We start from the raw sequence: 21,786 nt of genomic DNA on the forward strand, positions 1-21,786 counted from the left end.
AGCTGCACATGCAGACTGATGGCTGCGTTGTTTCTCGCAACTCTGGGGAACAACCAGGAAAGAACAGCTGAAGACAACAATGAATTATTTAGAAAGTGAATTTGGAAGAAGTAAGGAAGGCACAGTCTCAGTACCATCCTCACACATCTTCATAAATTCAAAAATTTCACTAGGTCATTTTGTTCTTTTCTTTTTACATTTTTTGAACAAGCCAATGTCACTGTCTTCTTCTTATGACTCAGTGTTTCCCTTGGAATTATTTATATTGTGTCTGTATTGTTTAGATAGCTAGTTGTTCAATTCTAGTAAATTCTGTGTGCTGTAAATCTGATTTAAGAGCGTTCTAATTAAGAAATAATTTTAAAACAACATTCCTTATCAGTCGTAACATGCGTGCATTTTTTGTGGTACTAATCATTCATATATCATTCTTAACGCTTTCCTGTGGATGTCAGACTGTTTTTCATGACAGCAGACCAAACATTTTAGAAAAGTGACAGTTTTTGCACTTGATATTCAATTAGTTTTTCCAAAGACGTGTACTAGTATGTCACCTGCAACAGACACCGCCCCAACATGACCCACTTTGAGTAAGCAATTAAGAAAAGTTATTATTGTTTTTATTTATTTATGTTTTGTTATTGTAATTTTTAAATGTAGGCAACAATACAGGTATTCATTATTAATGTCAAAGCTGCTGCAGAACAAGAGCTAACATGTGTGGCAGATGACATTTTTATTGCGATCAACACACAAGCATAGAGATGTGCTGATGCATTGATCACTTAATGTATCTATTTCTCCATCTTGAACATTATCAGAGCTGCCAAGGGTCATGCAAACCCTTATTTACTCTTATTCAGCCACCACAATGTATCGATTCTGTCCATATCTTCGCCCGCTTTGATCATTTGTGATGTTGGATTTAGCTTCAAGATGAGTGAATGGCAGCTTTGATCTTATTTCGAACACACTGCAAGAAAGGTGTGCTGCTCTGTAGTGGAAAAGCTGTGCATCTTTTTTGCGAGTCTAGAGGTTCATTTTGTGCTGACCTCAGGGTCAGTCTGCAGAAGATAACCTTCTAGCACTCGATCATTTTTCATAAAAAGGCAGAGCCGCCCACACAATCCTTTCTTTCTTACTACACAGTTTATCAGCAATCACTGGGACACAATATTCTCAAATAGATTTCAGGTGGTAACTCATACAAGAATACGTTTTGTCTGAGCAATAGCTGGAAATAATAAATTAGATGTATTTTCTCAACTTTGTCAGATGGTATAACATCCCTTCATATAAAAAGGTGAACTGTGATAACAGCACCCGTCACTATAAAGAAAAAAAGTAAAGAGTAACCCACTTCCAGCACACTTAAATTGTTTGACTGTGCAATGTGAATTATAAGTGCAAGTATACATACAGTATGCTCTGTGTCTTTGCCAAAAGAGTCAAGCTGCAGTTTACATCCATGGCTGTATGTTTGAGTTTTTTAATCTTGTTTGACAAAACTCCAGTCACGACTTCCATGAGTCATAGTTGAATACTGAATATTTTCAGAGTCACAGACCTTTAAATTACATGGTGATAGTTTAAAATTTGACATTTTTAAAATTGTGATTTTTTTAATTTCTTAAGTTCCAGAAGCAGAAAAAAATATATATTTTAAGGAATATTTTAAGGAATGACAACTAGAAGATGAGCCTGATATCAAAATATAGGTAAAAAAAGAAACCTTTCATATTCTATAACTTGTTTTGATCAGCTAAATATACCACATGGTGATACAACCCTTTAAAGTTTACCCAAAAAGTACTTTTGAAGTTTGTGAATTATCAGAAAACATCTAGACTTCTAGTGTTTGATACTCCATGACTAAGATATTAATGATGGAGTTTTGTTTTTGAAGCTCAAGTGTATCCATGATATAAATGCTCAAATTTGGTAGCAATAGCAAAGTCATGCTGAGCATAAATGGGAATTTGGCTTTAGACTGTGAGACTTGCAATAATTATAAACTTTCATGTGCTTTGCATGTTCTTGTACTAAAGGCATTGTGATTCTGAGGGGATCATTTTGGAGACACTCACTGTTTTTTTTTTTTTCATGGAATGGGCCTCTTGCCCTAACTATTGCTTGCACGGAGGCCTAAAAACAACATAAAATGAAAATATTCCTCTATTTTCATCACCTTTTGTTATAATTTTTCTTAATACACACAGCTGATTTTAATGTGATCCTTCTAACTCAACTCTGAATTGTAAAAATTGATATTACAGGTGTTTTGAAGCTGGATTGTTTTTTTTTTTTACTCATTACGTGTCCATTAACATAAAAAAATGTAAGTAACCAAAAAATAATTCAACTTGCCTGTGAGATTTTTTAGACCCAACTGGCGCAGGCCAAAGTTTCCATCACGTCTGTAATTGAGGAAGATTGCAAGGGAGTAGCGGTCCTCGTATAGCTTGGTTCCTCGGATGATTCTCAAGTTCTCTAATGGCAGGTAGTCAAACTGGTTCAGAGCCACCAACACATAGCCTGTCACTTCCCTGATAGACTGTGGATAGAGGTATGGAAATAAGTGTTAGTGTGCAATTTAAGTGTGTACATGTTGCATAGATGAAAACACTAACAACACATTTCTAGGGAAAAAGAAGAAGAAAAACAACTTGTGCTTCTCATGGCGAATGTAAAATTAATTCAGTAAACAAGTTAGTGTAAAGGCAAAAGGCACAAGGTTATCACAGTTCTGTGTTTATAGTGGCTGCATGTTCTCAGGCTAAAATTCATCACATAATATCTAATTGATCAAGAAAAAAGATAACACTGAATTTCTGCAAGAACATCCATTTTAGCGTCTTCCAGAAACTGTTATTAGTTCAAAAACCTCATGTTTAGTGTCTGTAACAAATTATAATTTGACAGAAATATAATTGATGTTAACATTGCCTATTTTGCAGTTCAGTATATTCGTTATTATTATATATATTTGGACAATGACACAAGTTTAGTTTTTTTTACATGTTTACTGAAACATGTTCCAATTGTAGTTATAACTACAATTGTCTATTATTTATATATATATACATATATATATATATATATATATATATATATATATATATATATATATATAATAGACATGGACATAATGTGTAGACTCTCAACTTTTATTTGGGGGTTTCCACATTCAAACTGGACAAAGGGTTGAGGAGTTTCAGCTCCTTAACATGTGCCACCCTCTTTTTAAAGGGACCAAAAGTAATTGGACAATTAAGTCAAAGGCTATTTTATAGGCAGGTTTGGGCAATTAATTTGTTACATGTATGTCATTATCAGTTAAGCAGATAAAAAGCCTGGAATTTATTTGAGGTGTGGTGCTTGGATTTGGAAGATTTTGCTGTGAAAGACAACATGCGGTCAAAGGAGCTCTCCATGCAGGTGAAACAAGCTACACTTCAGCTGAGAAAACAGAAAAAAAAACATCCAAGAAATTGCTACAATAGTAGGAGTGGAAAAAATCTACAGTCTGGTACATAGAAAGAAAGAAAGAAAGAAAGACCGACCGACCGACCGACCGGATTTTAACGAGGAAATGTGGAAACACAAGGAGGATTTAGCAGGAGATTTGCAGACGCACCGACAAAGGACTGAGAAAGACAAACAATAAATACACTGAGGCATGACAAGAGTGGAAACAGTGAAACTGCAGTGAATTGGATGCGACGAGACGGGGAAGCAAAACGTAACACACTGAACACAGGACGTGAGATAAAACAAGAAACACTGAGACACAGACCTAACACACAGCAAAGGGGACGAACAAGCAAGGAGGCAAAAGATGAGACACAAGGAGAGGAACAGGGGAAAAAGGTTAGTGAGCGAGAGAGATACAAACATGGAGACAGAAAAACCTAACAGAGAGGAAACTACAAACTGGGGAGCAAGAAACTCAGAAACATAGAAACAACTAAACTTGAGTCTAACTGTAGGACTGGAACCTAACCACCCTTATAATACAAAAGTCACAAAAAAAAACCAACTCAAAAAGCTGAGTCAAAAGATACCCTAAATGAGTATTTTCCGTTACATAATTTGTCCAATTACTTTTGAGCCACTGAAATGAAGGGATTGTATTAAAAAATTCACTAGTTCCTCTGATTTTTATACAATCTTTTTGTTAAACCCACTGAATTACAGCTGAAAGTCTGCACTTACATTTAAAATTCATAGTGGTAATATGCAGAAACAAATATATACAGACAGAAGTTTCCCATTTCTTAAATATCAGTGACAGAATTAGCCAGAATGACCAATTCTAACATCTATTTTCTGTTTAGGTTTTAGCCAAACTCAGGACAGAGCATTTGAAATAATTCAGCGATTGCGTGTTATCCTGTTTATTTGCAAAGCAATAGCAGACATGCATACTTCACCTTACATTTGCTTTTGATGTATTTGTTCAAATTTTTAGGTGGACATAGGTACAATAATAAAATAGATTAAAATAGGAAAGCAAAAGAATTTAAAAAAAAAAGAGGACTACAAGACAAAAAATCAAACAAACTAAGTAATGTACTCTAAGCATCTGTCTTCAAGGTCGTTCAATAATGCCAATGAGCTGAGTTCAGGCATCTAGGAGAAGAATTGACTGTGGGGTTTGTGACCTTACTTCAAAACTTGGCACAGGGTTCGGGATTCGTGTCCGGGGCCTGGCCTGGGGTGACTGAGCCACAAGGACAGGCACTGCTTCACACTTTAAATGTCATTTAGGAGGGGCTATAACGACTGTCGAGACTTTGGCGAGAAGCCATCCAGTTGGATCTGCTATTGCATGAATCAAAGTGACAGGCTGTGTCCTCTTTCTCCCATCCACCATCATGGTGGCTGTCATTAGCAGACAGGCGGTCAGAGAAGTCTTTCCACGCTGGCCCACTGATGCTGATAATCAACAAGTCTGTGTGTGAAGTGCTGCTGCAGCTGATGTACTGAGCTGAAATAAGTCCTAAGGAGGGCCCTGGCAGTGTAGTCATGGCGGCTGACAGCTGTCAGAGAGCATGGCCATCAGCCACCAGTAAGTAAGCCACAGTCGCAGCTCTGTCATCATTACCCAGCTGATTACCATTAATAGAAACAGACAGGCCTTGAGTGTCTGTGTACCTATGTGAGTGATTGATGGGGACGTTACATTCAGTATGTCTCTGAATGTGTTTATCAATTTAAAAACTACCTGGAGAAAAAAGGACATAGCACAAACTTCTTTGTGCTGATGAAAATATCCAGTGAATTAATAAGAGCAGTGGTGAGTTTGAGGCTTCAAACGTTGAGGAGCATTATGATGGTGCAACTAAACTTGACCACACCATAAATGTACATTTATTGATTTGAATCAAGAGTGTGTGTACATAGAGAATATATTGAGCTTTTTTTCAAGTGAGTGCATGTAGTACTCTTTGCCTCCATGTCAACACAGAGTTTGGCAAGGTCTTTAGATGAGTCACATTCACCCCACTGAGTTTGAAGGTCTTTTCAACCCTGCTACAAAACCAAATATGCGGCACTCTGTGACATAGCCTTGGACACTGCCATATCCAGGTACTCTTTCTTCCTCACAGAAGACTGAGGGCAGCACACAACAGCAAAAGCAATCAGCTCTGGCTGATTAAATTTAAGCATATACAGTAGCTAATAATTACTTCAAGGCACATACTTCACAGATGCCTTTTATATTGTATTTTCTGAGGTTGTTTGTTGTCCCACTCACATAGCTGTCGTTTGTTATTTTCAAGCCACCAAATCGATAGCTTCGAAAGTGCTACACTGCAAAGGGAATAAAAAGAGGGAGAAGGAAGTGGCAGAAGCACATGTCTCCCCCCCACAGAATGTTTGTTCAATAATGAACTGTGAGAAAAAAAGGAAACAACTTGTAGTGATTACAGGCTCTTGCTGAGCTAATGGCCGAATCTGCTCTGTGCGTGGTCACTTTCATTAAACACAGATCAACAAAACAAGCACCCCTTGGCAATACCACTGGTGCAGGCCAAGCGCATAGTAAAAGTACTTCAGGGAGACAAGAACCTGGATTTCAACACGTTTTGATGCATAAGTTCCCAAAGGGGTATATCTATATATAACATTCAAACAGATATTAATGCAAAGAAGCTGATGTGATTATCAATGCAGACTGCACAGGTGCCAGTGCAACAGTTTTTCTATGTCTATATTAGCACTAAATACAATGATTTGCATTATGCCCTCAATTTAGCTACAGTGAAATTAGAGCATTAAATTACCTGCTAAATATAACACCATGACACAATGTTGTCCTGGATTTCTACCAATAAAAATAGCTCTTCAGTGTGTCGATAGGCGCGTGGGCCACATCTTCCAGAAATCTAAGTTGCAATGGTCTTTGCATGCATTTTCAGGATTTCTTTTTAATCTTAACACAAGTAACACAAGTAATTATTTATACCAATGCATCATTATAAATTCAAAGAGGTCAGTGCAAACTGTTGATCATCTGCAATCTCTTAAGTGAATAAAGACAGCTTTTTTTTAAAAAAAAAAAGAGATTATGTCTACAGTTGGACGTCAGACTCCCTCTAGCAACTTTTCAGTTCATCCAACCACACACCCTACATGCCTCCTAAGAGATCAATGCGTCAGGATCTCAGCAACAGTGAACAAAAAAGACCTAGAGAGCCAGATTCACTAGATTAACAGGGATTTCTCCCTCCTCCCTACGCTGGAGCATTTGTGAACGGAAGTGTGGCAGCGGAACAAAAACCTCACTTGAGTCACTGAGACGTGCACAGTTTTGAAATCGAGTCCTTCAATCCCTGACTTCTAAAGGAAGAGAGGGAGGTTTTGGGGGTAGAGTCAGTGAAGGAAGGAGAAAGAGCAGAAGATTTTCTTCTGCACACTGCAGGAGAAGCTCAGACGAGTGGACTAGGCTAGTCTTACGTGTATTCTTACGCATAATTAAAAACATACCTGTTCCAGGTCAGAAGAGACAGAGAGTAAACCAAAAGGTGTGAGGAAAAGGTGAAATGTTAGGCTGCGGGTGGAGGACATCGGCACCATTAGCATGTTTGAAGACACTGAACACACGTTAGCACGATTGCCTCTCATTTCCATACATATTGAGGCAAAGATATGTGCTCTGCAGGGCTGCGGTCACTGAAGTCAGATACACAGAAGTGCACTGGGGGTGGGCTTAAGGTTTGCATCGCTAAGCCTCCATCCTCTATTTCCATATCGGTTGCTTAAATCCTCTGCCTGAGCTCACATCCACATTTGTACACAGACACAGAATCGGATGAAGTGTCTACAAATGTAAGTAAGAAAACCTCCTGACTTTTTCCAGGAGATCACCTTCAGTGGAACTGGCATATAATGGAAATATTACTGGCTGGCAGTTGTCCCATAGTGCTTTACTACTGTTTTGACAATAATTTCTGAAATTAACTCTATTGTGAATAAAGGCAAATGACTTCCTAAATCGGTTATAATATGATGTTGCGACGCCATCCCATTAAGTGGCCCTGGTGAAACTGGTATCCTTTTTTCATTCTCAGCCTCAGAAGTGTTGCCGTGCCAAGTGCCCACCTACAACCCACCAGCTCCTCAGTAATACCTCAATCCTTCTGGAGTGGCTCAAACCCAATATGAGCCACTTCAAACACCTGCAGGTGATACTGCCTTTGATGTATGTGTGTATTTGTGTGGAAGTATGCACACCAGTGTATGTATCGGAATCACAGAAGTATCTTTTATTGCCTTGGCAAGTTGATTATGATGACTCATCTTTGACGATGAAGAGAAACTCTCACTTGTGTTTCTTACACCACTTGTCTTGTGCTTATGTGTGTGTCTGCGTGTGCAAACGTGTGTATCTGTTAGTGTGTGTGTGCGCATGATGATGCCTGTGTGGCTGTACAAAGGCATTCTTGTGTGAGATTAGACAGATTTTTTTTGTTGTTAACAGTGGTAACAAAAGCCAAAAGAACAAGTGACATGAAAGATTTGAAACCTCTCTGTTAGCGTTCCACGTCCTTCCTTTGCCTCTACAGTGGGAGAATGCCAGCTGTTTTCTAGGAATACTACTTTACTCAAGCACAAGTGAGGATTTCAGAGGGAAAATATTATATTATCTTTATAACAAAGCAAAAAAACTAGTTTAAGTGTACTGAAATAAAAAAAAATCACAAAGTTACAAATAATTTTATGACGACTGAATGCAAGATAAAACATCATAAACTGATATTTGTTACTAACAAGTGTGGGTTTGGCATGTGGTTGATATTTGGGTTGGCTGTTGCTGGCTAATGAGATTGGCAAGAATGGGTGACTTTGAGAAGTCCCTGTTCAGAGTGATGTACGGAGAGGCAATGTGTAGTACTCAGTTGGAGTGTCATTGGTTGCGACAGGATGACAGTCGACTTGTCAAGCATGTGACAAAAAAGCCCTGTAAGGTGAATGCATCATTGACAGAATACACCATCCTCAAATTCTGAAGGAAAGAAAGGCTAAACAGTGAAACAATCATATGAAGAAAGAGAAATGGATTGAAAAACGGTAACGCATAATGTATGAAAATCGAGTACACGTACAATCTCATTTTAATCCAGGAGAGCCAGAATTTCTTAGAAAGCATTTTCATAATTCTATTTGGTCTATGGTGTATTTTCAGGAAAGGTGGTTATATAAGTAGAAAAGAAATCTCTCACAACTTTCTTGACAATATTGGCATTGAGGTGTCAAACTCCAGGCCTCGAGGACCAGTGTCCTGCAGGTTTTAGATGTGTCCTTGATCCATAACAGCTGATTTAAATGGCTAAATTATCTCGTCAACATGTCTTGAAGTTCTCCAGAAACCTGGTAATGAACTAATCATTTGATTCAGGTGTGTTGACCCGGGGCGATATATAAAACCTGCAGGACTCGGGGCCTGGAGTTCGACACCTGCGGTTTAAGCTTTCACAGAGGGAACTTATAAGATGAGGCCAGTTTATTTCAATTTCCCTTAAATGTGGCTATCATAGGTCTGTGTCCAATCCTATATTTTACATACTATGCCATTAGGGCAAGTGTCTTGAGCCTCTTTCAGTTCTTCAGATATACAGTGCATCTCCCATGTGTACTACATAGGTCAGACAGAACTTTTATATACACTGTAAACCCGAATGTTCAAAGTAATTAAACAGATTAAGTAGTGTATACTCAAAGTCTTTAAAAAGTTCTGTTAACTTAAATATGTCAAGTTCGTATAACATGTTCTTCTTTTTGAGTAAATGAAACTAATAATATTTGATTGAATTTAACTATTTCTATATTAAGTAAGCATCACTTAAAATAATAACTTAAGCACAACGTAACACAGTTAAGTTAGGACATATAAGAATGGTAAAGTCCTGTTATTTTTGTTGTTTCAAGTAGGTAGGATTTAATAATAAACTTAATTTATGTAGCACATGCTAAAATACAATAAAATCTCAAAGTGTTTCACCAAATAAGTAAAATCAAATTGTCTTAAATGCATTAGTGGAAGACAAAATGTATTTATTTTAATATTCATTGTTTTATCACTGTGTCCTACATATATATTTTTAATTTTTTCCGTAAGTGTTGAGCAGCTGCAGGAATCAATTTTTATTCCGAGTTAATCTCTGATTCACCCTCCGAAGCGGAAGGCGGCGCTAATGAGCATTAATACGAAACACAGAAGAAGTAAAGGTATATGGGCGGGAACAGCACCAAAGAGGCAACAGGGACGACTGGAGAAAGTTGGACCTAACAGCAGCAACTAGCATCACTGGACTTACAGTAAGTTTTCAATGTTGATATTAGTTTATTGTTAAAATACGAATATTTAGTTGTATTTTGGGTGCGTGTCGAAAAGAATAGCAGAAATGTCGGTCTGTGTTTTTTATGTGCTTTGCTGCTCTCCCCGAAGGAAACTTTGCGCTTGCAGAGCTAGCATTAAGTTGTTGTAATGAGGGTCGCAGGCTGTTTAAAAAGTTAGATACTACTTGCTCTAGAGGTGGCGCCCGGTCGCCTAGTATGAAACAAAGTATTTTAATCTCTCTAAATTTTTAAACCCCCTCTCATGACTCAGAATAGTTGGGTCCAAACAAGCCCATTGTCCCTGCAGTTACACAACGGAGATGCCTGTCTGCAGTGAGAGTGCTTTCAAGCAGTTTTCTTGTTAGAAACGCTATATTTTAAACTATATGTGCAGGGTTAGGGTTGTGAAGGAGCTCTTGGACCTCTGGCCTGCTCTAAAAATGGAGTCTGAGGTAATATGGATCAGCTCTGTTTAAAATGAAAATTGTAATTCTTACTCATGTGGCAGCTTTTTGCTGCTTTATAAAGATGTGCGAGATTCTTCAAATTGAACTGTATTGTCCTTCTGCTGTAGTTGTATGCAGAGTTTCAGCGGATTACAAATCAGAACCTGCCCAATACATTCTACGCTGAACTTGACCGCCATCTTCCTCGACTGATGACCTTATTCAGCCAGGGCATCAAAAACTGGGAAGACAGCAGATGCCCTGGTTGAAATTCTAAGAATTCACAATGAACAGGTAATAATAGATTGTTACACATTTCATAGGTTGAACCAGTGGAACATTGGACAGGTTCAATGATTTAAATGAGCTTTTTGAATTTTGCTATTACTCCACTTTGTGTTTGCTATTTGTCTGACTGTATTAAAGATGTGAACAGGTTATTTGTGGACATATGTTCTGATTTGACTGTTGTTTTTGTTGTTGTTCAGTAAACTCACCAGTATATAAAATTCTGTTTTTATCTGGAAATAGGAAATCCATGATATCCACACCAAGTGCACTACCGTTCTCCCTGCCCTTCCTGTCTATCTGCATGAGGATGTCTCTGGATTTTTCAGAACCTGCACTGTGAGTGTCCTTAAGTATCTAACAGATACTACTGTGTATATAAACAGTGCATCAAAGTACAAACATGTATTTTGATGCACTGTTTGGACTTTGTTTAGTCTACTCCTGTGTATTTCCTTTAGCTTAGTTTCAGTCTATCTCACACCACTTGATTCTCTGGTGAATTAGCTGATTTATGTGTGCAGAACATGGATCTTCTGTTTTTCACCTCTTACAGTGAGACTCAGGTCTCCCTTGTAAAAGAGGTATTGGATCTCAGTGGGAGTTGGTAAAATGAGAAATTATATGTCGTCTGTTGTATTTCTTGGGTTAGATTGTGATTAGTATCTCTTTTTCATTAATTCAGGACGAATCTGATGAGTTGGAGCTTGATGGTGTTGAAGTGGCCCTCTTCACTGTCATCAGTGACCATCACACAACAAGTCCAGCTCACTACCAACCTGTGAAAATCTCTGTCGTCATTGAAAGTGATGCCGTGTTCAGTCTCCCCAGATTTGGTGAAGCCTTCCTAGTAATGTTTGGACTGATCTATGCACTTCACCTCAGCTACCCCAAAGCCCTGACCAACACTTTAGAATTTACTCAAAAGATTTTATTTGGTCTAGAAAGTGGTAAACTGTCACCCAGGTTACAGACCCTCAAGAATGACTTGGTTATGTAGGAACTCATCTGAAAGAAGGATGCAGGGTGAAGCATTATAAAAGGCTAGTTCAAAGTTCTCTCCTTTCATCTAAATAATGCCTCAAAACATTATTAGATTACTCTACAGGTGTTCAGCCAATAGGTCCAAACTATACAACGTGCCTTTGTTCTCATTAACATAATGCAAAGCAACACTAATGTTTTGTATGTTTTTAATGTTTTTCGTAATACTATTTCCAAAACATTGTGGGCTGCGCAAGATGACCTAAATTTCACTGTTTGATACTGGTTAATGTAAAACAAATAGCATTGTAATTCACTCAAATTGCTGCCTTGTTGTCTTATTCAGATATTAGCCAGAGAGCCAAAAGCACATTTTGATATTATTAATTATTATTTTTCATTACTCTGACAGTTTTCCTGACTAAACAATTTTTGGTCTACTTATTTTAATTTATAAATGTTTTTGTTAATTATTTTTAATTTATGTAATTTTTTTTTTTTTTTTAAATGTATTTAATTTCAACATAGTGCTAAAAGGGAGCAGGCAAGATACTGTTCAATGGCAGATGTTTATGACTTTTGCATATTAAGTTACCGATACTCAGTGTAATTGAGGCAATCAATTGCCTCAAAAATTTTAAGTTTTGGGTCACATGTTTTTAAGTATCAAGTAGTCAACATATTTGACTAACGTGTACTTAAAATAATGACAACACAAACTAATAAACATTTGAGTTTTGTTAACATAAAAATGTTGTAGTTGTGTACTTCTTTTTTATAAGTTCTGTGAACTTATTTCTTTGAATTTGTAAACTTGAAACTTTAAGTCATATTAACTGCAAATATTTGAGTTGACCGTTCTCAAAAGATACAAGTACCATGTAATCCAGACTTTTATGTTCTGGAAAAATTTGGCTTTTGAGTTGATCAACTCAAAAAAATTGAGGCAATCGATTGCCTCAATTTTTTTGAGTTCTGGTAACTTATTCGGGTTTACAGTGTACACAATTAAAATAATTTAGTAGACCCCGGATAGGAAACTGTGATGTAGCAAAACTAACAGGTCCACTGCAATACCCTCATCACCGCAATACCATCTCTGGTTCTAGTGTTTTAAGAGGGTGTCAGACTAAATTGTATCTGTAGCCTTATGATTTCCAGGCTATTGTGCTAAGATCTGAGAACAATGTGAATGTGTAAAAAGCACAAACTGGGCTACCACAGAAATATACAAAAACAAGTATGTATTTACTCATCCTAAATATAAGATCAATAAATATAAAGCATTTATTTAAATGCAGCATCTGAGGACTCTGATGCTTCTTTTTTATCTGGAATGTTTTTTTTTCCATCTGTATGAGACATGTGGTGATTTTCTTAAAAATTATTACGCAGATTTTTGGTCAGACACTGATTCAGATGTTTGCGGTGTCTGAACAGAAAAAGGGACATATGTTAGACTGTTACAACGTCTGCCTTTTATTTTTGTTCTTATGGACAAAGCAAAAGGTTCAACTTTGCTGATGTAGTAATAGATGGAGGTGGCACATTTGGTCATGTCTCTCAGCTTATCTAACTCACCTCCCTTAGTCAAAGCTCGCACAACAATCATGACACAGTTCCTCTTGCTTTACTTAGGAAAGTAAACCGAGAGAAAATCAATATTTTATTTCCTTTTATTTTTCACTTTGTCTTGTTTTCATCCAGTATATTGACTGTTTGTTACACTAAATAATTATGTAATGAACATGTTAAAAATAAAAATGACCTTATTCTGGGTATGTTCTGATGCAGATGTCGGGCATATTGCAGTTATCAGTCATCAAAACTGTGAGATCAGTGTTTCTGCCAGTTGGTACTTTGATCAGATATGATACTGACTGGCTTTTAACGTAATTAAACACAAAATTTGTATTTCTGAGACTCACTGATTATCCTGAAAATCTAAAAGAATAAAATATAACCAAACTTGTGCCACAGTGGCCAACTAAAATACTATTACTGTTTGCAAGTGTCATGGAAAGTCAGTGCTAGTTTGCCATCACTGCTCGTGCTGAAGGAGTCCTGCTTTCCTGAATTTTGGCCAAGTTAAGGAGCTACAGCAACAGCTCTGATTAATGTTTGCTGTCATTGCTTTCCATTATTATTATTATTATTTTTAAGCATTAGACTTTTGAGCCAAACTCATTTACGGTGTGTAATGAAAGTCCACAAAGACTTTGCAATCCCTGTAAAACATTTTACACCCACCTGTTTAGTATATAGCAACTCAGTACATCTGTTCTGCCACTCAGCAGCTTACTTTTAAGAAGCTGATGCATTTTCAGTTTTCATTGTCTAATAGCTTTGATTTCACTTTATGTTTATCACTGAGATCATAATTGGGGGTGGTGATGTACTGGAGTGGATTTAAAATATTTTCCTCTATTTTTCTTCCTTCATTTATGTTAGTGAACAATGCATTTAAAAAACAAAGAGCAATGTTAAATTATTTATTAAAAAATACATTACTGAATTTTATATTGGGTAATATATAATGTCTATCTTTATTTTTTAATCTGCTGTGTTTACTGAACGCTCCTTGCCTTTCATGGACTTGTGGGCAGGAAAAAGTATACACAGCCACACATACACACACATCCATACCCTCTTTTGCTGTCTCTCATCATGGCAGTCTTTCCCATTTCACCTCCCTGACAGTTCCTGAATTGAGCTAGAAAGCCCTCTGTCATTAAGACCGATTCCCACCTTTTGGCAGGGAAATGAATAGTGTAGTGTTCACCTTATCCTATGCTATGAGAACCATCAATACAGAGTGTGTAGAGAAAGGCATATAATTCATGCTACCACTTTCCTTCAATACCCGTTTAGTTAGGTATACTTTATATAATTCCTGTAATTTGGCCACTGCACTATCATTTAGGGGCAGTGGATAGCGGAAGTATGGTAATACAGTAGACGACCATCACTTTTGCTGTATAACTTTTGACAGTATTATTGAATGTTATAAGGAAATGTGCAGAATAAAAAACACAAACAATGGGCAAAATCAATATTACAACTGCCTTTTAAAGGTTTATATAAAAATGTGCTTGCATAGTACAAAGTCTTCAAAGCTTGGTGGTAGACAGCCTATTTGTACTTAGGATACCCCTGTAAAGGTGTCCTCATTAACTTTGATTAGCTTAATGCTCTTCTCCAGTTGTACCTATAATCGAATGTTGTGTAGCTGACATTTTAAATTGCAATGCAAAGCTAAGCAGCAGGCAGCATCAATTTCATCCTCCATTTGTCTTCCGAAGCCTACCTTCAGAAAAGAGATAAAGACAGATAGAAAATGAGAGCAATGAAGTGACACCACTTCCCAAGAGAAAAACTTGCGACTCCATCAGAGCACTGGTAATGAGTGGACTCCAGTGGGGAATTCTCCAAATTGACTAATTTGTAATTGATTCACTGCATTAATTACCGGGCTGGTTACGCCTGTGTCATGGTTAATATTGTGCTGATCTGACGACGTTGGGAAGCCCATATGCATTGGGACTGTTCGGGTGAGGCAGCCATTATTTAATTATGCCACACATATCTCCCGGTAAGGCAAGTCTTAATCCGAGAGTAATCACTTGCCCACACTTCCCTACAAGGATGTGTGGGAGGAGGGTGCTGGGGTGGTAGGTACTCCTGTAGCCCATGGTTAGCTCGTTAATCGAAAATTTTAGGTTATGAAAGTAGAAGGCTCTAAATGTCATTATTGCTGAGGTGCTAATTATTTAATTGCAGTGACACTCAAAATAAATTCCTACTTTGGAAATATTGACAGCAACTTAACCCATTAACCATCTTTTTTTAAATTATTATTACTTTAACTTTTGCATTTGTCTACGATTCTAATAATCAGGCTTGTGTGAATAAATATATATACGAAATGGATATTCTTTGAGTGACTGAAAAATCTCATTATCCTTTTGCACAACAACCTGCACTATTAAAATGAACCTAATTTTTAAATGAGTGTTGGCCATGTGACTCATCAAAACAGACCACATGACCTATTTCTAAAACCAAGCACAGAACACATACTGTACCCTCCGTTTTTCTTTCTCTTTATCAACTCTTAGTTCAGCAGCAGTCCGTTTTCAGCCCTGAGCAAAGAGACATGATAAAGTAGAGGTCTTTCTCTCTCTCACAGTTGATTATATTTTTGCTTTGATCTACAGGGGCCATCCTTTAACCATTCTCTAAGAGTTTGGACCTAGCACAACACAACAAAAACAACACCCACGGCTATGGGAGTAACCAGGCTCCATTATGCCCTTATTTTAGTGTAGCAATCTAAAGAGTGCCGGCAGGATCTTTAAATCATCTGCAGTCCACAGAAGCATAGAAAATAGTCAGTCCCTAAGTGAGTTCTAGGCATCTTTGAAGAAGCTTCAGGGCAATCCTATAGGTGCCTAGAAATTATCTAAAAGTAAGAATTACAGGGTGTTTGTTGTTTTCACTTGCATTTGTGTACATATGAGAAACAGCTCTCACATTGTAGAATCCTTGGGTGGACTATAGCCTTCCTTCTAAGAAATTTCAAAATGGAAAGGGCAATCACTGTTTTATCTAAAACAGTGAATATTTGCGTTTTTGCTGCATTTAAGTGACATACCAATCACCCTCTGGGGGAGCTGCGCTGGTCTTAGCAACATCAAATTAGAAATCTGCTCAGACACGTCGGTGCAGTGGGGTTGTCACAGTGTGGTCCTGTTACTTCAGTCCTCAAGTAGCACCCCACAGGGACTGTTAAGTGTTGCTCTGGGTGAGTCTTGGCCACACTTAATGGCCCTAACAGCATTATTAGCTAATAAAAGTTGATGGGCCTCGCGGCTCAATAAATTCAGGAGGACAGGAGTAGAAGAGGCAGTGGCCACGTTAAAGGTGAGATCTCAGTATGGGAATTTGTAGATCCCCTTATCCAGGATAGGAATTGTGCTAAGATCTGTTAGTATTAAAAGTTGATGGTGTTGGTTACATAATGTGTTGTTTACATAATGTGTCATGAAAACACTGGCAGCAATTACAATCAATCTCAACTTGTTTACAGTCGCTTATCATCCACCTGCAAAGCTGCTTTCTTTGAGTAAATCAAAGACATTATCACAGTAGTTCAACTATCAACCATGGCAACTGCAACTGCGCTTTTTGTCTGTTTTAGCAGGGCCTTTACTGGGGCATTCAGTATGTTAATTTCCCATACAGACAATGCCATTGTTATATCATTGCTTCCAGTTATTTGTCTTGATGCATGCTCAATCATCCAGGTAAGTAAATCTCCAAAGATTGATTCTGTTCATCTGGACGTAGTGTTTTGTGGGAGAAACATTTCGTCACTCATCCAAGTGACTTCTTCAGTCTCAGCTGACTGCAGGTTTTCCCAATCTTATAGACAGTACATTTGCATAATCGATTAAGGAACTGACCTCCCAGCCCATTGTTCAGTCAGTGGGCTGGTTTCAGTCATTATGCAAATGTACTGGTTATAAGATTGGGGAAACCTGCAGTCAGCTGGGACTGAAGAAGTCACTGAGTGACGAAACGTCTGTCCCACAAAACGCTACGTCCAGATGAACAGAATCAATCTTTGGAGGTTCCATTTATTTGCTGAATTTGCCATGATTTCAACTGAAGGCACAACTAGAGTGCAACAGTGCAATGAGAGTGCAGTGCATTTGGGTTTAGGATGGGTGATTGTGGAGGTCACCTAATGCAGCACTTTATCCATCAAACAGCTATCACGCTTAGTAAAAAAAAAAGATTTCATGCTTCACGATAGGCTCTAACCATGCTGATGTCATCCATTTTACTTCTCTATATGTTTAGGAACAAAAATCTGTAATTTGAACTATTTCTCACTGATCCTTCATGTCCTTATTATTTTGGATCCATACTTATTTCTTTTTTGCTACTGAAAGACCAACATGTCTACCATGATGGTTCCCTGTAAGGCTGGCCCATAAAAGCACAGAGTCCAAACTTTTTTTTCTGCACTGTGGACAAATGTAAGCGTAACATCAAAAGAATTTATTTCACTACACATTCAATCAATGAGATATATTAGTATAAGAAGTACAATTTAAACAGGACTTTTCAGTTTTTCTACATGATATACGTGGAAAATTCTAGAAGATGTTCTGGTAGCTCGCTGCCCAGACTGCCCCGTGTTTATAGAAAAAAAGTTTTTGCTGATTATTAAAAATGTCAGAAGGTGAACAAAATGAAGTTTTCTTTTGTGTAGAATGAACGGCTGTGGAAGAGGGCTTTATTGGAAGGAAAAGCTGTAAATCCTATACAAATATTATTAAAAATCCATAAATTTATGTTCTCCACATTTTCCAAAACTGTCCAGCTGGCCACCTTGGAGTCTTTGTTGGCCCAATTTTGACCCTTGGGCCTTATGTTAAACACCTCTTAGCAAGATGGAACTGTAAAAGTGAATAGCAGCTGAATGCCACTTCAGTTGCTTTTGTCAGTTTCCATTTTTTCCCTGGAAAATGTCATACAAGGCAGCAAGCACGATGATTCATCTGTCATATTTGTGAGTCACCAAAAGGCAAGATTCAATTCAATTCAGTCAAATTTGGGTTTATTTATATAGCACCAAATCACATTAACAGTCACTTCAAGGCACTTCATTCTGTAAGGTAAAGACCCTACAGTATTCTGAGTCATATGATTGTATAACTCTAATTTGACACAGAGGCCATAATAACAGATTAAAAAAAGGGAAGAAAAAGAAAATACACTGTAGTGTCTGTGCCTGGTTTAAGGTGATGTCATTTGGCAATTGTTAAAGCTGCTAGAGTCAGCTGAGGCTAACTACTAAGCCTTCACTTGGGTAGTGAACATGGGAGTATGTTTTTTGTTTTTAAGCAAGGAACGCATCTTAAATGAAAATCTTTGTGTGTTACTATTTGATCAACCTGGCTACCAGTAAAGCACAAAGCTTTCATCCATGCACATACTGCCCACTCTTCAACTCCATCCATCCATCCATCCATCCATACTATACAACTCCACATGTGTTAGTTTATCATTTAATAGCTTAAAAGAGGTAAACATTTAATGACCAGGTGTGTCTCATTACTTACTGCACTGTGTGCTGCACTGGATGGTAATTGTGAAGAATATTTAAGATGATAAGCAATTCATAGTGTGTAACTCAAAAACATAATTGATCAGTTTGATGATATTACAGTGTTATACAAAGTAAGTAGCAGTAGCATGCAATGTTATTATGTGTATCAGGGACAAATATACTGCAAAAATATACTGCACTTTAATGTTCTGTAATACTGAAATTTCACTGTGAAAGGGCAATATATGTATGTTTAAGTTAAAACAGAAATACCAGACAGCAGGTGATATCAAAAATATGAAAGCCCAAATAAGTATCAATAAAGACAGAGAACGAAAGGCCAGCGAGACATGTCTAACAAAAACTACATAAATAAACCCCCATTATATCTGTTCTTTTGACTTGTCTGAGTTAAGGGATGGCCCAATAAAACAAGTATAAGAGTGGATGAGAAATAGGTGATGTGGCCTCTTATTCTGACCACATCTGTGAAATTGAAGATAAAGGTCTTGCTGTCTCCACAGGGAACCCAGAAATCAGTTTTCTGACCCACTTGGCTGTTCCCTCTCTCTCTCCCCCTCTCTTACTCTATCGCTTTGTCACACACACATACACACACACACACACACACACACACACACACATAACTGAGTGACTCCATCCACTCCTGGGAGTTATATTTGGCAGCAATACCCATCAGTGTTTCTAAGAATTAAACAAACCCAGATAACAATCATGTTTAATTAAGATGCTAAAGTATTATGGTAGAATTAGAGCAGGGTAGTGAATAGATGTGACTCCCTGCGTGCTGCTTACGGATCACATTCAGCAATAAAACAAATGTTACATATTGTGTTTGCAGTAAGTAAAACTTAATTCTCACGGTACTGAGGGACATGTAATACTGCTAGTCAAGAAAGCTGCTAGTGGCAATTATTTGTTTTCATTCTAGTAAGTAACTTGGATTATCACATACCTTTACAAAAAAAAAAAACGTACAGGACTTTAGTTAAGAAATCAAAATGTCTTTATAGTAGAGAGCTTTCGGTTTTAGTTAATTATAGCAACTGAAGCGCAGATAAAATTAGAATATTCTTGCTGAGGCTTTATCCATCCATCCATTCTATTCTGCTTATCCAAGGCCGGGTCGTGGAACAGCAGCCTGAGTAGAGAAGCCCAGACCTCCCTCATCCCGGCAACCTCCTCAAGCTTGTTCGGGGGAACACCAAGGCATTCCCAGGACAATCGAGAGCTATAATCTCTCCAGCGTGTCCAGGGTGTACTGTGGGGTCTCCTGGGTGAGGTGCCCAGGACACCTCAACCAGGAGGTGCCCAGGAGGCATCCTTGTCAAATGCCCAAACCACCTCAACTGTCTCCTTTCGATGTAGAGGAGGAGTGGCTCTACTCCATAGGTGTCAAACTCTGGCCCGCGGGCCAGATTTGGCCCGCAGCCTAATTACATTTGGCCCGCGAAGCCATACCAAATTACTATTAGAGCTGGCCTACTGGTATTATACAGCTAATATATATATTGTTTAGTATTAAGCTTTGCTTGTTCCATATTCAGTTTTTCAGCTAAACTTGTTTGAGTCCATAAGAAAAGATTCATTCTTATATCTGGAGGAAGATTTTTTTTTCAATAAATATTAATGTTAGCCCACAACTTTGTTCCAGTTTTGAAATTTGGCCCACTGTGTATTTGAGTTTGACACCCCTGCTCTACTCTGAACCCCTCCTGGCCGGCCGAACTCCTAAACTTTTCCAGATGAGGATCATGGCCTCAGATTTGGAGGCGATTCTTATTCCCACTGCTTCACACTTGGCTGCAAGCTGCTCTAGTGCGAGCTGGAGGTCACCGAACAGCAGCGAACAGAACTACATCATCTGCAAAAAGGAGAGATGAGAGTCTGAGACCACCGGAGTGGAAGCCTTCCACCCCTTGGCTATGCCTAGAAATTCTGTTCATAAAAATTATGAATAGAATCAGTGACAAAGGGCAGCCCTGGCAGAGCCCAACACGCAACAGAAACTACTCCGGCTTATTGCCGGCTCTGTGGACCAGGCTCTTGTAACGGCTGTGTAAAGACTCAATAGACCGTAGCAAAACTATTTAATGAAACACTGGATCAGCTGATGCTTTGGTCAGTTAAAATGTGACAGCAGCGCCAGTAACATCCTCATTTGGGAATTGCAAAGAATATAATGTACCTTCATTTCCATTGGTGATTAAGTCTGTACTGTTATATCTGTGCTCTACAAGGATTCTCACAATGCTGGTGAGAAAGGTCTCTTGTGTAGTCCAGTGCTTTAGACTTTTTAGAATTAAACAATCGAATTTAAAGTAACTGGTATTTCTTTTCCTTTCAAGACTTGCAACTTAATTTTTTCATAATTTTGGAGATGATCTATAGAGATAATGTTTTCTCCGTGGAGACAGAAGCAGTGCCAACTTACTACATAGCTATGCATAAATGTATTTGTGTACCTTTGTGAGAGAACTGGAGTTCTGAAAAGTTTATTCTTGTGCAGAATGGGCATGGGAGAACAAGTTGGGAACCGTTACCGGGCTACAGAGTGATGAATATTTAAACTGTTTTAATGGACATATCCTGTATGAGTACCTTAAGTACGACGTGGTGAAAAGTTAACTAGATCACAAAGAGAAAAAAAGATGTAGAGATATTCTCTGTGGTTTTAAGAGTTCCAATGCAATGTGATTGTTTTCATCTACCTCACTGAGTTTCTCCCCTTCTAGGAAAGTGCAAGCCTGACAGACTTGAACCTGGCTGGAATTCAATGATATGAATGGCCAACTTAGGGCTTTATCAGATTTCATGGCTGAAAGATTGGCTGACTAACCCGTCTAACAGCTAACTTTGCTCTAACACTAGGTCTGGTACTGAGTATATGTCAGTTCTTGTCAGAAACGGATAGATCCATAAACATTTGTCCAGTTACAGTTCCTTTTTGTATTGGTGCACAACGACAGTGGATTTTCAAACAATCAAGAAATCATAAGTGAAGTCTCAGTTTGCTCTTTAGGAATCCTTAATGCTTAAAAAGAAGTTTTATCTATCATTCCAGAGGCTCTTCATCTCTGA

At 38.0% G+C, this 21,786-nt stretch overlaps 1 protein-coding gene and 1 long non-coding RNA gene across 4 annotated transcripts in view; one reads left to right on the forward strand and one right to left on the reverse strand.

Moving 5' to 3' along the window:
- erbb4b (erb-b2 receptor tyrosine kinase 4b) overlaps nucleotides 1-21,786 on the reverse strand; it is a 359,968-nt gene that overhangs the window by 159,710 nt on the left and 178,472 nt on the right. For both annotated transcript variants that reach the window (XM_080902240.1, XM_080902239.1), the window contains exon 3: nucleotides 2,368-2,554. In XM_080902240.1, the coding sequence (XP_080758366.1) occupies nucleotides 2,368-2,554 (187 nt within the window). The remainder of the gene's footprint in view (nucleotides 1-2,367; nucleotides 2,555-21,786) is intronic.
- Nucleotides 9,746-12,301, forward strand: LOC308409463. 2 transcript variants are annotated; one of them, XR_013974013.1, is made up of 5 exons: nucleotides 9,772-9,825; nucleotides 10,241-10,298; nucleotides 10,421-10,586; nucleotides 10,824-10,919; nucleotides 11,266-12,301. It is a non-coding gene; the product is annotated as an uncharacterized lncRNA (long non-coding RNA). The 2 variants fall into 2 exon arrangements; XR_013974012.1 differs by lacking the exon at nucleotides 10,241-10,298 and having other exon boundaries at nucleotides 9,746-9,825; nucleotides 11,266-12,300.

This window comes from Rhamphochromis sp. 'chilingali' (genome assembly GCF_963969265.1).
Source record: "Rhamphochromis sp. 'chilingali' genome assembly, chromosome: 14".
NCBI lineage: Eukaryota > Metazoa > Chordata > Actinopteri > Cichliformes > Cichlidae > Rhamphochromis > Rhamphochromis sp. 'chilingali'.